Raw genomic sequence first — 20402 nt, 5'->3', positions numbered from 1 at the left:
CAGTCACTTTGGAAAATAGTTTGGCAGTTTCTTCAGAAGTTAAACATAAATATAACATACAATCCAGGGGCACCTGGGTGGCGAGTTAAGCGTCTGCCTTTGGCTCAGGTCATGATCCTGGGGTCCTGGGATCAAGCCCCGTGTCAGGCTCTCTGCTCAGTGGGGAGTCTACTTGTCCCTCTGCCCCTCCCCACCCCCCTGCTTGTGCTCTCTCTTTCTCTCTCAAATAAATAAATAAAATCTTTTTAAAAAATAACATACAATCCAACAATTCTATTCCCAGGTATCTACCCAATTGTAATGAAAATGTGTGTCCACACGAAGACTTGCATAGGAATGTAATGTTTGTAGCAACATTATTTACAATAGCTCCAAAGTGGAAATGACCCAAATGTCTGCCACAGAAAGTGCATATCCATCAATGGGATACTACTGAGCAATAGAAAGGAATGAATGACTGACATATGCTACAACATGGATGAACCTCAGAAACATTCTGCTAAGATTAAGCAACTAAGTGAAAAGTACCAGATGGAAATACCATATATTATATCAATTAATTGAGTTGAAGTGTCTGGAAAAGACAGATTTATAGAGACAGAAAGTAGATTAATGGTTGCCTGGTGTTGGCGTGGGAATGGGGACTGACTACAAATGGGTACCTAGGATAGGTTTCTTTGGGGATAGAAATGTCCTGAAACCTGGATTATGGTTATAATGTAATAACTCTGAACATTTACCCAAAAATGTCGAATCGTACACTTAAATAGATGAATTTTGTAATATGCAAATTATACTTAAATAAAACTGGAAAAATTAGTTATTAAAATCAGAAAGGAAATTAGTAATCTTAGAAATTAAAAATATAATTGAAATTCTAAAACTTAACAGGAGTTAAGACTTGAAGATGGGAAAAACTCTGGACTGGACAACTTATTTAGAGGACTGGCAAATGGAAGGATTGGATTAAGGAATTCACCAGGATGCAACACAGAGGCAAAAAGAATTTTTTAATCACATTTCAGGATATAGATGAAGAGGCTTCCTCACTGACCTAATGGCGGTTCCAGAAAAGAGAATGTAGTCGATGACAAAGAAACATTATTTGAAGAGAAAATCATTGATAATTTTTCAGAATTAAAGAGAGCACACCAGTCCTCAACAGAAAGTACCCTAACATCTAGAAAGTTCTGGTGAAACTGCTAAACACCAAAATAAAACAAACACAAATCTTAAATGCTATCAAGAGAAAGGCAGACTGACCACAAAGGAATGAAACAGTCTGACAGTAGAATTTTTACCAGCAACAACCAGTGCCAGAAAACAATAGAGTACCTTCATCACTGTGCTTTGGGAAAATAAATGTTCACTAGAATTTTATACCCAAATAAATGATCACCCAACACTGAGGGCAAAATAACAACAGTTTCAAATATACAAAGAATTCCCTCCCCCACCCAGACCCCTACAGAAAAGTTTACTAAGAAATAAACTTCAGGGGCACCTGGGTGGCTCAGTCGATTAAGCGTCTGCCTTCGGCTCAGGCCATTGAGTCCCACATCAGGCTCCCTGATGAAGCAGGGGAGCCTGCTTCTCCCTCTCCCACTCCCCCGCTTGTGTTCCTGCTCTCACTGTCTCTCTCTCTCTCTCTCTCTCTGTCAAATAAATAGATAAAATCTTTAAAAAAAAAAAAAGGAAAAGAAATGAACTTCAGCTAGAAGAAAAGTGAACCCAAAGAGAAGGCTTTGGATTCAAGAAAAAATAGTGAGAGGTGATGAAATGTCAGTGAATTTAATTAAGGCTTGATTATAAAAATGATTTTTAAATTTAAAAAAGTCAAATACTCTAGATAACAATGGCAAGATGGGAAAGGAGAGGGCTGTTAAATGGTAAAGTCTGCAAAAATCTTTTGCAGGAATGGGGTGCCTGGGTGGCTCAGAGGGTTGAGAGTCCAACTCTTGATCTTGGATCAGGTCATGATCTCAGGGTCATGATCTCAGGGTCCTGAGATTGAGCCCCAGGTGGAGCCCCAGGCTCAGTGGGGAGTCTGAGATATTCTTTCTCCCTCCGCCCCTCCCCACTCCCCTGCTTGCTCTCTCTTTCTCTCTAAAATAAGTAAATAAATCTTAAAAGAAAATCTTTTGCAGGAAGAAAGAATTATACAATAACTTTGTTAGAAAAAATTATAGTCAAGTACGTATGTTGAAAAAAAAAAGGACAATTCTGAGAAGAATAGAAATAAAACCTAACACCCTCAAACCAGCAGTGGAAAATGAGGGAATATAGATCATTTTACTAAGCCAATAGAAGGCAGGAACGGAGGAAAAGGAAGAATGAAAAGGATGGCACATGAAAAACATAAAACATGATGGAAGAATAAGCCCAAATATATTAGTAATCACAATTAATGCACAAGGATTAAATTCACCTGCCAGAAATACAACTAAAATAAAACTTAACAGAAAGATTCAATCTAATGAGATGGAAAATACACACAAACATTAGCCAAAAGAAAGGTAGCATATCGATATCAATATTAAAATGTCTAATTTAATCAATTAGCATAACAACCGTATAAAGAGGCACTACATAATAAGAATCCATTATGATTTTTAATGCAGAATATCCTTTGAGAAACACTGCCTACTGTGCGCTAGGGATCATGCTGCTTTTTCCACTGCTGTCATCTTCAGTGCTTGGCACATAATAGGTGTGTCATAAATACTGCTGAGTGGAATGTTTACCACATTGTATTGAAATGATCTGTTCGTGTGTTTCTTATACACAGGGGTAGGGACTGTGTCTTAGTCAGTTTCATGCCATCAATATTCAGCACAGCACCTGGCACACAGTAGGCACTCCATAAATTCAACTGAATTCAAGGTTAATCTCTTCCATAAAATCTCCCCTAACTGTTCCTGCCCATAATGATTTACCCTTTGTTTCCACTTCTACAGAACGCATAGTTTGAAAAACCCAACTTAGCAATTGATTATACAGTAGTGTCTTTGAGTTTTCTTTCCATGTTTCAAACCTTGTGTCTCCAAAAACATTTTAGATTCCTTAAAGATAGAGATGTCTTATACTATGCCTAGAGCCTTGAATCAGTATTTTTTAGGGGTTGATGTCACATTTGGATAAATGTAGATTAGATCAGTTGGTGCCAGCCACACATGCCAATGCCCCAAGGGGTATCTCCATTCCCTTTTTTCAATCTTTGACTAACGAAATCACTGTCTGGAGACAGGCTCATATGCAAATAATGTAGAGAAGTTGATGGGAAGGGCAGGAGAAGGCAGCTAGTGTCCAGTTCCAAGACTCTGTGCTCTCTTCCTTCTGGCAAAATAGTCAGAGAGGAAAATGCCTGTGAACCTACAAAAAAAATGGGTGTGGGGGGGTGGGAGGGAGATAGAGAAGAGAGCATGCCCCATACACTACTGGACAGAATCTGGACCTGACCCTTCCACTAGCAGGCATGGTATCAGGAGTTTATTATGAGATCAAAAGGAAACCCCACGACAAACAGCTATATTCCCCCACTGGGACCTTGTAAGAGAGGGCTTTTGTTTCCATCTATACACAAGGCACAGGAGGGGAACCTACAATAAGAATCTCCTAATAGGGAAGCTGCAGAGAGCTAACCAAGGGCAGGGTGGCATCTTCTTGGTGGTCTTCATCGGGTCCTGGAGAGGTTCAATCCCGTCCCTGGGAGGAGGTAGGGAGATGGGCGGGCTGACCTCCCAAGGTCTTCTGTAATCCAGTAATTAACTGGGGACTCGTGCACTTCCCCATTTATGCTCTTACACACATCTGCACCAGTCTGATAGTAAGTCCCCCGGGCTGCCTTCCAGGTTTAGTACGGCGCCAGACAAGCTGCTGGCACTCAACAAATGGCTCAAATATTTGTTGAATGAAGGAATAAATTCATCAAGTGTTTAAATAGAGCCCACATGACCTCCCCAGCTGTAAAGCACAACGATGAATAAAATCACAACATTCCAGACCCGATCATTTGAGCAGAGCTGGCAAAGGAAAACAAACGCGCGCGCGCGCGCGCACTCCCACCAGCGCTGGTTCAACTAGGTTTCCCACCTTGGGAGCACAGACCACCTGCTCAGCACTGTAGGAGTTTCCTTGGCAAGTATCCTCATTCTCCAGAGAGGCGCTTCCAGAAGGTCAAGTTACCAAGATTTAGGACCGCTTCCCTTACGGGTCGGTCTCCCAGACAAAGTTTCTGCCCGGATTCAGCCTGGGCCTCCCCTGGGCCCGTCCCCCTCCCCCAACCTGGGGCCCCCAGGGCGCGCAGGTCGCCGGCCCGCAGCGCCTTACCTTACCTTGGTGAGCTGGGCGATCTTCTTGCACATTTTCACGTGCATCTCGGGATCCCAGTCCATTCTCGCGTCGGCGTCACCGCGGGCATCAGCTTTGGAGCCCTGGCAAGTCCCGGACGCGTGAATTTTGCTGTTGAGGACAGAAGCCATGGCTATAACGCGTCCAACACTCAAGGGTTCTCGCTCGTGTTCTCGCTGCCCGCGGTGTGCACGTGCGTGCGCGCGCGGGCGTGTGAGCGTGTGGGCTTTCTCCGGAGCGGTGGCACTGCAGTCCCGCCGGCCGCGCCGCCGCGCGGCCCCTGCCGCCCCGAGGTGCTGGCCCTTCGGCCGGTCCGCGAGCCCACACTCCCTGCTCCGGCGCTCGCTCGCTGGCTCGCCGGCTCGGCGGGCACCCGCACCCTGCGGCGAGACGCAGAGGATCCGCACGTGCCGCTCGCGACCCGCGCGCCGCTCTCCGGCCGGTGAGGGTTTCGCGCGCAACAGTGGAGCTTCCGCGATAGGAGCCGCCGGCCTTGGAGAGGTTTGCGCTGGCCGCGCGCCGCGCTCTTGGACACGTGGGTGGCTCCGGGCTCCGGGCTCAGCAGCGACTGCCCCCGCCCGTGGTGGGCATCCCAAGCCAAGGAAGAATTAAAGCCGGCCTCAGCGTCTGGCAGCCGGGGCGCACGGTCTGGGCAGGGGCCCTTGGCGATGTTCTCCGGGGCGAACGGGTGGCGAGTGACAGGGCACCTTGACCAGCACACTCAGCCGGAGGCTCCGGAACCTCCGAGCTCGGCGCTGAAGGCGGAGATGGGGGGCAGGAGGTCTTGAGAGGGAAAGGGAGCTAAGAGCAAGTCGCGAGGACGCGACGAGGTACCGGGACCCGGGCGCACAGTGTGGGCCCCAGTCGGGGCTGCGGGTAGCCGCCCCCCTTCCCCCATCTTGGGGAGGAGCCCGGACGTTGCGGGAGGATTGCCAGGGATCACCGAACAAAGGGAAGAAGCCAAAGGGACGGCCGAGGAGCTGGTGACAGAAATCTGGGACAAGAAAGCGCGGAACGTACAAGAAGCGGTTCCAGGAGCGCGGAGGAAAAGTCATCAGAGAGGTAGAAAGGCTGGTAGCAGGTGTGGGAAAGGAGGAAGCAAAGAGGAATGGAGTAGTTGACTAACAGATGGAGCTGAAAGTCTAAGTAAACCGAGCTCAATGAAAGGGAAGTGACTCATCCATATCCACACTCTTGGCCACTGGCCAAATGGAGCCAGAATCTTGTCATCAGGATTACGAGCTTGTGCCTTTTTATTTTGCTTGTTGAGTGGAGGAGTTAGCGACTAAATTTCTTTGTGGCTTGCTTTCTCTGGGTTCAAACAGTGGGTTTTGGGGAAAGTGACAACACCCTGATCAGATTTTCCTAACGTGTGGATAAAAGCATTGCCATAATAAGCAATTTTCATGCCTAATATATTTAATTTTACAGACTGCTTTATATCAGGAGTTTTAGTCATCTTGATAAAGCAAGCAAGCTCCAAAGGGTTTCAGAAACCACAATCCCATTCCTCTACACTGCAGGTAACAATACCCATTTTTATAGATAAGAAAATAGATCCAGAACATCTGTACCAAGCCAGGCAATTGCAAGTAGCCCAGTTGTGACTGAAACCAAGATATTCCTGTTCTAAATTTCTTCCTCTAGCCCCAGTATACCACGCTGGGTAGGAATGGCCAATGATATACCAGTTTTTGGTTCCTGGTATATCATCTTAGGTTCTCTTTCCAAGACAACATCTCAGTTTCCCAGTTCATTTAGAAAACAGAAAGTCTGAATCAAAATCACTGCCAGGAGGTTGTTATATAGATTCTTGGTCCTATGCTAGACTCCCTGAGTCAAAATACTTGGAGTTGAGGGTCCAAGAACGCACATTTTAAACAATCTCCCTTTAAAGTAGTTTCTGCAGGGTCTTACTATGCATTAAATTTTATAGGAATTCAACAACTGTGTAAACTAGAGGGAAATTAACCTTTTTAGTCCAAAACTTTACCAAAAGTTGTGCACCATTTTGGAAAATCACATCATCAATGGTCAATGGCTCATGCTATTTGGTTGTCAATATAACACACTTATATTTGACACATTCGTGGTTGAGTCTACCCAGATGTGCAAGCATCCGAATACTGCTTTATGTCATAAAGTTAATCATATCAGACCATTTATATATTGAAATACACATTAATTATAATGACTTTCTTTTTATTTCTTTATCTTACTGTCAAGAAATTATACTGATTTTTAAAAATGTGTGTATTCATTTAAAAAATTATCTCTGAATTTCAGTATAGTAACATGAACATTGTAAAAAAAAAAAGTGACATCAGGTCTGAATGGGATTGAGAATCACTTCTGTAGATGATCATATACACACTAAAGTTTGGTAAGACTGCGATCTAACCCCAAGTTTTACTTATTTAAATATGATCTTATTAGATCTAGGGGCCAAAATATTTTCCAGTGGGATATCTTTTTTTTTTAAGTTTTTTTTTTTTAATTCATCTGAGAGACAAAGAAAGAGAGAGAGAGAGCAGGAGCAGGGGAAGGGGCAGAGGGAGAAGCAGACTCCCTGCTGAGCAGGGAGCCCACCACGGGGCTCCATCCCAAGACCCTACCCTAGGATCATGACCTGAGCAGAAGGCAGACACTTAACCAACTGAGCCATCCAGGCGCCCTGCCAGTGGGATATATCTTACACTTTCAAGTTCTTAATGGAAGCCTGGAAAAACCCCAGATTCCCTTATCAGGCTTTGTCGGACCACAGCTACTAAGTAAGGAAGATACTATAAGCTGACCTGTCTTGGAAAGAGTTCTCTGCAGCTGAGATTTCCTAGCACTATGATTACTAGGTCCTTTCACACTATCAGAGCAGAAGGGAATTAAGCACTGTATCAAATATGGGGTGTGTGTGGGGAACATTTATTAGACCACTAATATGATCTTGGCATTGTGCTATGCTCTTAGCACACGTTCTTACTTCCTCTAAGGTACTTATTATCATTGTCATTTTACAGACTAGGAAATTGAAGATAAGGGAGGCTAAGCACCCGATTTTAGACAGCTAGTAATGGATCTGGGTCTATCTGACTTTGAAGGCTATTCTTCCCAGAGCACAATGCTGGTAATCTGAAATTCTTAAAAGCCATAATTGATTCGTTCTTTCTGTAGATTATAAAAATGTAAGCTTCTTATAGTACTCCTCTCCCCAAAAAACTCACCTGTAATAAAACAAAATATAAGCAGCAAGAAATTACCCCCAATCTTACGCTTAGAGAAAACTACCGTTAATATTTTAGAGAAGCTTCTTTTAGATGTCCTCTCTGTACACATCTAGATGCATTTATGTACATAAATGCATTTTTAAAACATAAATGGAATACTGTACATCATGTTTTTGAATCCTTATTCACTCAATATAAAATAGATATCTTTTTCCTTTTTTGTCAATAAAGATATACATTCCCATTTTAAACAACTAATATCCCGTTATATACAAAATAACATATTTATCCTATCCCTTATTGAAAAAAAACTGTTTTTATATTCTAAGCAAAATGTTTCATATATGTTTGCTATGTGTATTTTCTTTCTTTTGGTGGGGGGAGGGGCAGGGAAAAAGAGAGACTTTTTTTTTTAAAGATTTTATTTATTTATTTGAGAGAGAGGATGAGAGGAGAGAGAGAGCACATGAGAGGGGGGAGGGTCAGAGGGAGAAGCAGACTCCCTGCTGAGCAGGGAGCCTGATGCGGGACTCAATCCCGGGACTCCAGGATCATGACCTGAGCTGAAGGCAGTTGCTCAACCAACTGAGCCACCCAGGCGCCCAGAGAGAGAGAGAGACTCTTAAGCAGGCTCCATACTCAGCGCGAAGCCCAACATGGGCCTTGATCAGGGCCTGAGCTGAAACCAAGAGTCAGACCCTCAACCGACTGAACCACTCAGGCACCTGAGACTATTCATTTCTGTTCTAAAGGACAGGAAAAACAAAAAGGACATACGAAACTCATGTGTTAAGTGTAATGGGAAAGCAAATAGCTTATGAGATAGAACTGTTTAGATGTGTTAAGTACAGAAAGCATACTGTAAGACACGATAAAGATAGAATGGAAAATATATATAGAAGGGATGGAACAAACGAGGGTTACTAACTGAAAATAATGGAAAGGCCAAGGTGTAAGTTAAGATACCACCTTTGGGCCAATAACTACATTATCCCCCCAAATGCTGTTCGTTGTTCACACCCATCCTGGCCCCATGGATGTTCTGCTTCAGAAAAACAGAAAGCATGGCTCACAGCAGACCTCCAACCAGGCAAACTTGCCCTGCACATTTCTGATAGAAGAACGTTTTGGCTTTAGGCACCCCTCTATCTGCTGAGCCCCCTTTCCAATTTCAGCTGTGGTCCTTATAACCGCACTATCAGAAGTGAAGGTCGACGCAGTAGACGGGACATAAACACTGCATTACACAGGATTCAGGTAATATGGTCCTCCCAGCTCCCTGGCACCTTATCCTAAATGTCTTAACCGTCACTGACTCCTATTGAAAAGTGATTCACTAAACTATGTGATTTTGAGCATCTTAATTTGGGCTGTGGCGTTTCCTGTCCATGACATACAGGATAGCCTGTCTGATAGCGTATTTGGAGGTTACCACTGCATCGAGATAACTTCCTGCATAACATCACACGTGGATCGTTGCACACATGTGCAAGTATTTCCATAGGAATAAATCCTAATAAACCAGTTTCAGTAAGTTAGCACATTTTAAATGTTGATGCTATATTTTGTTATACCATTCTCTTGAAGTTATTCCGATTTACACTCTCATTAGTAGGGCACAAAAATGCATGTTTTCCTATACCCTTGCCCAAACTAGCAGCTATTGATCTTCAAATAGCTTCCATTTTAATAGGTGAAGAGTGTCTCCCCCTACACACCATTTGTGTGAATATCAGTAGGGCTGTTGGAACACCTTTCCAGAAACTGATCAGTTGTAGGAATTAAACTTTTTTTTTCCATTGTTTTCACCGGGCTTTCTTCGTGTTGAAATAACTTTCTAGGCCCAAGACAGAGTGTTCAGAATGCCACATCAGCAACCTGAAACTTAAGATAACTTTTGTGTCCTTGTAAATGCTTTGCCTGACCAGAAACACAGTATATCCAGTCAGCCAATCCTCAAATGCCAAGCCAGTTTGGGCTCTGTACTTATTTCCTCTTCCTCCTCACTCCAAACAAGGCTGACTATGTGGCCCCAGCTAATGAGAAATTTTCGATTTTTCTCTTCCTTGTTTCTTTTTTTTTTTTTAATTTTATTTATTTATTTGACAGAGAGACAGCGAGAGAGGGAACACAAGCAGGGGGAGTGGGAGAGGGAGAACCGGGCTTCCCGCAGAGCAGGGAGCCCAGTGTGGGGCTCGATCCCAGGACCCTGGGATCATGACCCGAGCCGAAGGCAGACACTTAACAACTGAGCCACCCAGGCGCCCCTATTTTTTTTTTTAAGATTTATTTATTTATTTGAGAGAGAGCGCATGCATGGGGAAGGGGCAGAGGAGAGAGAGAGAATCTTAGGCAGACTGCGCTGAGCGTGGAGCCCCATTCTGGGCTTGATCCCTGAGATCATGACCTAAGCCGAAACCAAGAGTCAGTTGCTTAACTGACTGTGCCACCCAGGTACCCCACCCCCCACTTGTTCTTTATTCTTTATTCTTATAAAAGCTTCTTGCCTTCTACCCCTTTTGTAGTCTCTGAACAAAGAAACTGTCTACTTCATGAAGTATTGAAGTTTTGTATTATCTAAGTTGTCTTTAATAATTTTTTAACACTTGATTACAAGATCTTTCCTTGTAGGGGCTTTTAGCACTGGGCCTATGATATATATATTGCAAACATTTCACCTAGTTCGTGATTTATTTCAGCTTTCTTATGCTTGGAAAAGGAGATTTCCAAGGTAAAGCAAGCAAGCTTAGCTAAGAGAGTCTCTTTTTAAAATAGGGTTGGGAGGGGTTGCCTCAGTCTTTTAAGCATCCTATTTTTTTTTTAAAGATTTTATTTAATTATTTGAGACAGAGAGAATGAGATACAGAGAGCATGAGAGGGAGGAGGGTCAGAGGGAGAAGCAGACTCCCTGCCGAGCAGGGACCCGATGCGGAACTCGATCCCGGGACTCCAGGATCATGACCTGAGCCGAAGGCAGTCGCTTAACCAACTGAGCCACCCAGGCGCCCTATTTTTTTTTTTTTAAGATTTTATTTATTTATTTATTTATTTGACAGAGAGAGGGAGAGAGAGGGTGCACACAAGCGGGGGGAGCAGCAGGTAGAGGGAGAGGGAGAAGCAGGCTCCCCGCTGAGTAGGGGGATCATGACCTGAGCAAGGCAGATGCTTAACCGACTGAGTCAACCAGGCACCCCAAATCTTACTCTTGATTTCAGCTCAGGTCATGATCTCAGGGTCGTGAGACCGAGCCCCCAGTTGGGCTCCATGCTGAGTGTGGAACCTGCTTAAGATCCTCTCTCTCCCCCTCTGCCCCTCCCCCCTGCTAAAGTGTACACTCTCTCATTAAAAAAAAAAAAAAAAAAAAAATATATATATATATATAGGGTTGGGAAGCCATAGGTTATGCATGTCCTCAACTTAGAAACTGTGAACTTTTCAGCTAGCTGCAAGCCCTCAGCCTGGACTAAACTTCCTCCTCACCATGACACCTGAATCATATGCACTCTTCACTTCCAAAGAGTCAATGTGTTTAGCAAATTTCAATCCCTCATTTTCAGATTAACCCAACCAATCCCAGTTACCCTAATTCCAATCCCTCCTTTACATAGAAGACCTGAATGAGAACTACACTCATAGCCTTTTGCCTATATAACTCTGCTCTCTCTTTGTCTTCCTTGGAACACAATTCAGGTTTCTATCTGAATCTGTGTCTCCCAAATTGCAATTCTAATTGCCCAGATAACCGTCTGTTTGCTCAAATTTTCAGTGAATTCTTTTCTTGGTTGACATGCTCTATAAATATTTTCAATTTTTATGTAGGCAAATCTATCGATCTTTTCTATTATATTTTCTGGTTTTTACATCATGCTTAGAAAAGCTTTTCCCGTCTATTAGTTTCTCCTAGCACTTCTGGGGTTTCTTTTTTTTCTTTTCTTTTTTTTTTTTTTTATGGTTACAAATTTGATCTAGCTGAGAGTTATGTTGATATATGGAGTGAGGTTGGAATACAGACCTGTTTTTCCAGATGGCTAGGCAGTTGTCTCAACAGGTATTGAATAATTCATCTTTACCACACTGATAATCCAAGTGCTGCCTTAGGTGATCTCTTTAGTAGAAATTTACTAATCTTTTAGCCTTTGCTTAGTCAGAGTTTTCTTTTGTTATCAGTTAAGTAGCATGGGTAACGGGCGCTTGGGTGGCTCAGTTGGTTAAGCGACTGCCTTCGGCCCAGGTCATGATCCTGGAGTCCCAGGATTGAGTCCCGCATCGGGCTCCCTGCTCGGCAGGGAGTCTGCTTCTCCCTCTGACCCTCCCCCCTCTCATGCTCTCTCTATCTCATTCTCTCTCTCAAATAAATAAATAAAATCTTAAACAAAAAAAAGTAGCATGGGTAACTTGATTGTCATTACTACTAATATACTTCTACTACTCATCTAAAACCAAGATCACATTCTTCAGTGTTTATTTCACTTAATCTCTTTAAATAGAAGGCGATTTTCCCTACTCTGCCTTATCCCTACTGTTAAAAAGAAAACCATAGGCCCAAAATGGTGTCACTTAGGTCAAGTCACAAACCAGGGCTTAATGTCTAATATTAATCGTGGTTTCATGCTCCCCCACAAATATTGTCTTAACTGGTCAGTCAGGAATTTTCTGTTAAGAACCAATAAGGTAATCTGCATGAAGACACCCCCTGCCATTCCCCCCCTAAGGGAAAGTGACCTTGCCTGGAAGAATCTTTTCTTTCTTTTGCTGATAACTTCCTTGCTTCACCCTCCTCCTATAAAAACCTTCCATTTTGTACTACAACTTCAGGATTCTGCCCAACTCATGAATTGCTTAATAAAGCCAATCAGACCTTCAAATTACTCAGTTGAATTTTTTTTTTTTTTTAACACTACTCATCTTTCAGACTAGTTTGTAAGTCCGTAAAATATGTGCTCAAGGCTCTGTATTTTTGGGTACCACCTATATCATATTTTTAAAAGCTAAAGTTCTCTCTCAAAGATCCCCTCCTTTTTGAGGGAAGAATGCAAGAAATGAACACAGAGCTTAAATTGGCACTTTGCCTGTATTGTAATCCTCACACACATTAACTAGTTCCAGGGTTTCACTAAAGGTAGTGTAGAGGCTGCTTTCAGGCAACAAGCTTGAGCAATGGACATATGAGTAAGGTAAAAGGGCCCACAGTGACCACCAAGCTGAATGCAAACAGGCTCATTCAGTGACCCACCCTGAAACTGCCATAGTCCCTAACTGACTAATTACAACCAGGCACAGTTACCAAAAAAGGGAAAATTCCATATGTTCCCATACCTCCTCACTCTGCCCTATATAACTAGCCCCTCACCATCGCCTTGTGGCAGACAGCCTATCCTTTGCTGTCCTGCTCACTGCTCCCTTGTAGTGTATCCAATAAGCTTTTATCTCTTTTATTCTGCCTTGGGTGAATTCTTTCAAAGGCCTCCCCATCAGATCGGAAGTCCCACAGGTAGCCTGGGATCAAGTCTTATATCTCATCTCCACAGGAGGAAAATAAAGACAAAACCCCTTGTCAGAAAAATGACAACACTTGCACTGATATTATAGTTATCTCAACATAACACCACAGGACATGACACTTTGGAATAAGATGATTTGTGGCAATATTATAGACGGATCATATTGTTGCAGGGGTGTAGAATGCAAGGGCCAAGAAAGAATTCTTGAGACATTGTATGGTGCAACCTAGTAAGTTTATTTAAGTAAGTAGCATGGGGCCAGGACTCCTGGGCAAAGGAGCTACACTTACGCTGTATGAAGCTGGAGGTTTTATGCTTAGTGTTCAAGGGGGAGGGGACGTGCAGGGAGTATTAAATCTTAAATGTCTTCTTCAAATTTCTACTCGTAAACCAACTTTTGAGAGATTTCTCTGGTGCTTACCGTTCAGTTATACATGCAGTCATGAGATCCTCTAAGAATGTAGCAATCAGCAAGTATTTGATCCTTATCAGAATTATACAGGCTATAGGTCAGCCTTCTGGGCTAAAGGTGAACATTCTTCTGCTTCTATTTCTCATCAATATTAATATGAACACCATGAGCTCCACATGGTTCTGGAAACAGCTTGTGGAAAATGAGTCTAGGAACTCTGGCATTGGTAGTCATTTTTTTTTCCATCTTCCTACCTTAAAATTGTGTTACTGGTAACAAGGTGTGAAACAGAGATAAAAGAAGAGTTCGGTACAGGAGCTAAGAGCAGTTTGTGGCAGAAGTAGTCTTTTTTTTTTTTTTTAGGCTTTATATATTTATTTTGAGAGAGATCACGAGCAGAGAGGAAGGGCAGAGGGAGAAGCAGGCTCCCCACCGAGCAGGGAGAAGCAGGCTCCCCACCGAGCAGGGAGCCGGATGCGGGACTCAGTCCCAGGACCCTGAGATCATGACCTGAGCCAAAGGCAGACGATTAACTGACTGAGCCACCCAGGGGCCCAAGAAGTAGTCTTTTCAATACCTGAAACAGTTAACAACCAATTTGCAAAGTACGTCTAACTTTGCCTTAGGGAAAATAGGTAGGAAGTGAATCCAGCATCAATACTGTTGCCTTTCTGGTCTTTTTCGGGAGTTCAGAGATAATTAAACAATAGAACGCTCCAACACTCAAAAAAGGAATGGAACTGATGCTTTTTAATTCTCTTGATTACATAGCAGTAGGGTGCTCAGTACTCAATGGACATGCAAATGTTTTTAACTGAGTTAAGTATTGGTAATATGGCTGACCTGTCTATGGTTGAATATTTCAATGTAGCCATTTCTCAATTTCCTATTTGGAATTGATCACTTTGCCTCTGCAGTACAAACCCAAGTATTGTCTAGAGTATTTACAGGGATTTAGAACCTTTTTTTTTTTTTTTTTTAAAGTAAGCTCTATGCCCAGTGTGGGGCTTGAACTCAGGACCCTGAGATCAAGAGTTGCCACGCTCTATCGACTGAGCCAGCCAAGCACTCCCGGAGTTAAAACTTCTTAAATTCTGGTTAACATAGAAATTACCATGAACTTGGTAAAAATGAGCATTTCAGACTCCCCATAGCAGAAATTTTGATTTAGGAGGTATGAGTAAGGCATTTAAACAACAACTTCAGTGATGCTGTTGTGGATGGTACCAGGTCCTACTTTGAAAATTGCTTTAATGGCTCTAACAAACCTTCTCAGTTCCCTCTAGGTCTTGCTTTATAATGTCCTTCTTGTCCTCTCTCCTATTTCAATCCTGTCAGCTGTCAAGTTTCAGCTCAGATCACACTTCTGAGGCAGTCCTGACCTGACTATTCCAGTCAGAGATACTCTCTCTGAGCTCCCTGGCAATCAGTATACAAGGGACATCTCCAAACTTTGACCAAGCAATCCGTCAGCAGGAACTTTTTAAGCATGCATTCCCCAAAATGTACTTCTTAACCTAGGAATCAGTATTATAGTGTACCAATATTTTACATACACTATAAAATATACACAGAAGTTAACAGATGAATTAAAGAAAATAGGGGTGCCTTGGTGGCTCAGGCAGTTAAGTGTCTGCCTTTGGCTCAGGGTCCTGGGATCGAGCCCTGCATCGGGCTCCCTGCTCAGGGGGAGCCTGCTTCTCCCTCTGCCTGACACTTCCCCTGCTTGTGCTCTCTCTGACAAATAAATAAAATCTTTAAAAAAAATACAAGTGTATACATGTGAAAAATCATAAAGTACACTTAAGATTAGTGTACTTTTATATTTTACTGTAGGTATGTTATCCCTTACTTAACAAAAAAAGGCAGATAGACAAATTGACCTGGCATGGTTTACTCAACAGATTTGATGAAAGAGAAAACATATATCACCACTCATAATCATTTGCAATTAAATAAAATTTGATTATATAATAATAATATAAACAAATTATGGGGAAAATCCTCAATCATAACTCAGAAAAAAGCCCTAAAGCATTATCTGGGAATATATTATGGAGCTGTCACTGGATTTAACTATATCTTGATAGCAAAAACAGTATGGAGGATGAAAAACAGTATGAAATTTCAAAGTATTTTTAAAGTAGGTAATTCCTTATGCTTTTGAATCAACAGAGGCTAAAATTTAAATGAAAGTGCTGTTGACAGTACATCATTTCTGTAAATAAGAAAATTCTGAGATTTGCCTAAGCAATGGAAAAAGTTCCTTTTCCAAAAATGTTATAATAATAATAATAATATATATATATATATATTTCTTTTCTTTCTGAAAAAGCCTTCTGCAGTGCATGGCTTACTGGAGCATCTATTGCAATTGTGGAGTATGAACCTGAAGAAGCAATCTAATCGCTGACACGACCACAATTTTACTGTATTTTTAATGTCAAACTTCTGAAATCTGACTACTAAAATTGTAATAAAATAACTAATGAAATAAAACTGAAATAAAATTTGAGATTTATATTTGTGACACAGTGACACTCCAGAATGTGTCCATCATCCAAAATCCAAAAATGTATATTTGGTGTACTTCTAATTGCCTCATTTTAACATTAACCTAGTATCCCATGTACTCATCCTTTTGATTTTCCCCAATATTCCAACATCTGTCTCACTCCTTTCTGCATTTTCCATGCACTCACTTTGTTCCCAGTTTCCTAGAGACCTACTTCCCAAAACCCCCATCCTACTTACTTGACATGGTAGCCATCCCAGCACTTTCCTTCATTGCATTCCTTAGTGAGGTCTTGTTTTCAGGATCCCAAGCCTTCTTATTTAGATTTACTCCTTTGTTTTGATGAAGCACATTCTCCAGGAGCCTCCTAAGAAAGGGTACATGGTAAGATAAAATTTTGAGACTATGCAAGTCTAAACTTTATTTTAGCCCCATACTTGATTGGATTGTTGGGGTACAGAATTCTACATTGGAAATAAATTTTCCTCTTATATTTGAAGGCTTTGCTTTCATAGTCTTCCTTCAACCAGTGTTGCTACCTAGAAATCTAAATACCAGGGGTGCCTGGGTAGCTCACTTGGTTAAGCCGCTGCCTTCAGCTCAGGTCATGATCCTAGGGTTCAGGGATTGGGCCCTGCATGGGGATCCCTGCTCAGCGGGGGAGTCTGCTTCTCCCTCTGCCTCTCCCCCTGCTTGTGCTCTCTCTCTCTCTCAAATAAATAAATAAAATCTTTAAAAAAAAAAGAAAGAAATCTAAATACCATTGTGAAATTTTTTTTTTAGAGATTATTTATTTACTTAAGAAAGAGAGAGCAGGGGGAGGGGCAGAGGAAGAGAGAGAGAAAGAATCCTTAAGCAGACTCCCCACTGAGGGCAGAGCCCAATGTGGGGCTTGATCCCAGGACCCTGAGATAATGACCTGAACAAAAATCCAGAGTTGGATGCTCAACTGACTGAGCCACACAGGTGCCCCATGAAAATATTTTATGTAACTCTTGTTTCGTCCCCTTTGGAAACTTTTAGGACTTTCTTTAATCCTGTCATCCTGAAATATCATGTTATGCTTTTCTGTTTTCATTGTGCTGGGCACTCAGTGGATCCTTTCAATTTATGTGACTCAGGTCCTACATTTTGGGGAAATGTTCTTTAATTTTGTTATCTCTTTTCACCTCCTTTCTCTGTTCTCATTTTGGAGCTCTTACTAATCAGATGTTGTATCCCATCCTGATCTTCTAATTTTCTTTTCTGTTCTTTCCTATTCCCCATCTCTTTCTGTTCTACTTATTGAAATTTCTCCAACTTATCTTCTAACACAACTACTGAATGTTTAATTCGAGCTCTATTTTTCCAATATTTTTATTATCTGATTGTTCATTTTTTCTAGCATCCTCTTCTTACTTCATAGATGCAGTATATTCTCCTGTTTCTGAGAGTATTTTATGTGCCTTGCATTATTTCCAGGTTTTTGTTCATTTATTTGTTTTGGTTCTTTTGTTTTGGTCTTCATGTTTCATTGTTGAAGTTATTCTCAAATGTCTATTGATCCTTGGCTATCAGTGTGTCATGATTATCAGAGACTGGAAGACATGTACGAGTGGGCAGGGCTTGTGGACTATGGGTTTCATTGCAACAAATAATCAAGTGGCAAGTTGTTTTTATACTTGCTCATCTCTCTGGGTGGGGTGGGCAGGGCTGGGTATTTAAACTCAGTGCCAGATTCTGTAGCCAGGTGGAGAAGGGGACTGAAGGCTCATGTTCAGAATACTGACATTCTCTCCATCTCTTGTTTTCAGTATAACACCTCATTGCCACACTACTCTCCCCCAAGTCCCAGTTCTAATCTGTTCGGTTTGATTTGTCCAGAGAATAAGCCTCCCATCTTTGGCTAGAAAGAGGGATAAGTAACCTGCTTCAAATCCTTGAGTCTTTGGGGGGTTCTGGAAATGTTCCAAATGTGTGGATCTTTTCTGCAATGCAGAATGGTTGCCAAAAATATCAAGTATTTTTTTTTAAAGTAATACTTAATCTTTTCCTTCGTGGTAAAGCAAAGTAAGAAATTAACTGCTTAGGGGCACCTGGGTGGCTCAGTCGTTAAGCATCTGCCTACGGCTCAGGTCATGACCCCAGGGTCTTTCTGGTTGTTCAGGGTGCAATCACAAAGCCAATCTAGGGTCTTTCATAAAAACTGGCCATACCCTTGGACTGTTCCAAATGTTTGGGTGCCTTCCAAAGGAAGTTGTCCCTTCCAGACTATTGCCTAATGAACACATTGTAAAACATCAGTTGATACATTGGGGTGTCAGGTCCCACACTTGACACCAGGGATGGAATGTTAGCATTAAATAAGCATAACTTTGGCAGTTAACCCAAATGTAATTTTCCCTGAAGTAACAATGAGCTCCTGAATTTACAAGCTGCAACACTGATTCTGACAATTTCATTTGGTTTCTGCCAAAATCTAATTTGATACCACACCAACTTGGTTTCTGTGTATACTAGGAACTTAGTTTTAATCTTGTCAGGCTGACCAGGATCGTGAGTCTCCTAGATGATTACAGATCATGCTCTACTCCAGGGGAACAGGGCATCAATTCCCAAATGATCCCAGGAATTTTCACATTATGTGTCAGGGTCATCTATGTCTTCCCAAATAAATTGCCCAAACTCCAGTCAACTTGTTTTATGATCCAACCCTAAATTGTCACTAGCATTTTAAACCGACTCCATGCTGTTTGGAAGCAACAACTCTGGGACCCTCTGCTTGCTATATTAAATTATTTTTAAAATCAGGCATTCCTTTCCCACATCTCACTGAGGAGCTGGCCACAGTTCTCACAGCCAACAGGAGTTGGTAGCCAGCAAGTGTCAGGTCATTGTGTTACCTTCATCCTTTCCATTTTCTTGGTCTCACATCCAAAACTGTTATATAATCCCACTGATGCCACCAATCGAAAGGAAGAATGTAGAGGACTGTCTACAGTGATCGGACTCAAACATGTAACTGTTAACTAAACTTTGTTTAAAATTGGCAAAGATACACCAGAGATTTTCTTTTTGGTAACAGCAAGTCGACACAGGAGAAATACTGGTGGTTGGTGTCAGCTAATACAGCTCCCTCAATTTCCCTCAGTCCAGTGGATATTGCTCACTGGTGGGCTCATATGCCAGGAGCTTGCACAGACTTGTATCATGAAGTCTGACAAGTTACCCAAACTTTCTGGGCTTTTCTATGTACCCCAGTCATATGAGCAAAACACTCCTGGCCCTGATCTTTATGTGCCATTGCCTCGTGAACTTATCAAATACAACTTAAATCTGGGTATAAAAGGCCTCTTTATCTATTCCCTTAGGTGACTACCCCTTTTGGGGTTTCATTGTTGGAGTGTGCCCTCCATGTAACTTTCCACTACACTTGGATGGCCACATATTTACAAATATCTAAGGGTCTGTATAAGGATTAGGCTAGTTTAATGTGACCCTAGAGAGCAAAAACAGCATCAATGGCCAAAAGCTTTGGGGTAGTTTACATTGGTTCAATATATATTATTATTTTTAAAAAGATTTTATTTGAGAGACAGAGAGAACAAAGCAGGGGGAAGTGCAGAGGGAGAGGGACAAGCAGACTCCCCACTGAGCAGGGAGCCAGATGCAGGGCTCAGGCTTGATCCCAGGACTCTGAGATCATGACCTGAGCTGAAGTCAGATGCTTAACCGACTCAGCCACTCAGGCACCCTGGTTCAATATATTTTAAAACTGATTTCTTATGTATAGTATCTTATTTAATTTTGCACTCCCAGGGTCTGGACTATAGTAAGCACTCCATACTATTATTAGATGAATGACTAAATTTCTAACAAGAGACATTTAAAAGTAATGGGCTGCTCTAAAAGGCATTAAATTCTCTAATACGGAAGCCAAAAGTAGAAAATAATTTATTAGAGACAGAAGAGAGAATTTATGTATCAGTAAGAAAATAACCCAAGCGATTTCTAAATTCCCTAACAGCTTTGATAATCTACTCTAATAACAGAACATTATATTCATCATAGATAAATTTTTTTAAATGGATACTTGTGATAGGAGCCCCAGGAGGATAATCCCCGAAAGGCGACTTAAATCTGTCCCTCATCAGACATGTATCAATTTTTTCCTTCTCTTAGGAAAGCTGATGGGTTTAAAAGACATGATTATGGTCTTCTGTGCTCAAAGTATCTGGATCGCTTTAACAAAAAAAGGCTGCCTATCTGCATTGCAAGAGAACAGTACCTTTATAACATTAATGTCTCTTGGTTTAGAAATCCTGTTTCCTTAGATAAATATTTCTATGAAAACACAGTAAATTTGTCATTTCTCCTAATCCCTTCGAGGGAGAGTGTGCCAAGTGGTAAATCCACCCCTAACC

General features: G+C 41.9%; 1 protein-coding gene across 1 annotated transcript in view; it reads right to left on the bottom strand.

Annotated features, from left to right (window-relative positions):
- Nucleotides 1-4932, bottom strand: part of FAM184B (family with sequence similarity 184 member B) — a 138230-nt gene extending 133298 nt beyond the window's left edge. The window contains exon 1 of the mRNA XM_035005239.1: nucleotides 4335-4932. Within this exon, the coding sequence (XP_034861130.1) occupies nucleotides 4335-4481 (147 nt within the window). The 5' untranslated portion in view covers nucleotides 4482-4932. The remainder of the gene's footprint in view (nucleotides 1-4334) is intronic.
- Nucleotides 4933-20402: the final 15470 nt, after the last annotated feature.

This window comes from Mirounga leonina, unplaced genomic scaffold (assembly GCF_011800145.1).
Source record: "Mirounga leonina isolate KUSES-001 unplaced genomic scaffold, KU_Mleo_1.0 Mir_129, whole genome shotgun sequence".
Taxonomy (NCBI): domain Eukaryota; kingdom Metazoa; phylum Chordata; class Mammalia; order Carnivora; family Phocidae; genus Mirounga; species Mirounga leonina.
Note: the sequence above shows the minus strand (reverse complement) of the source record. Positions and strands in the feature narration are given on the sequence as shown.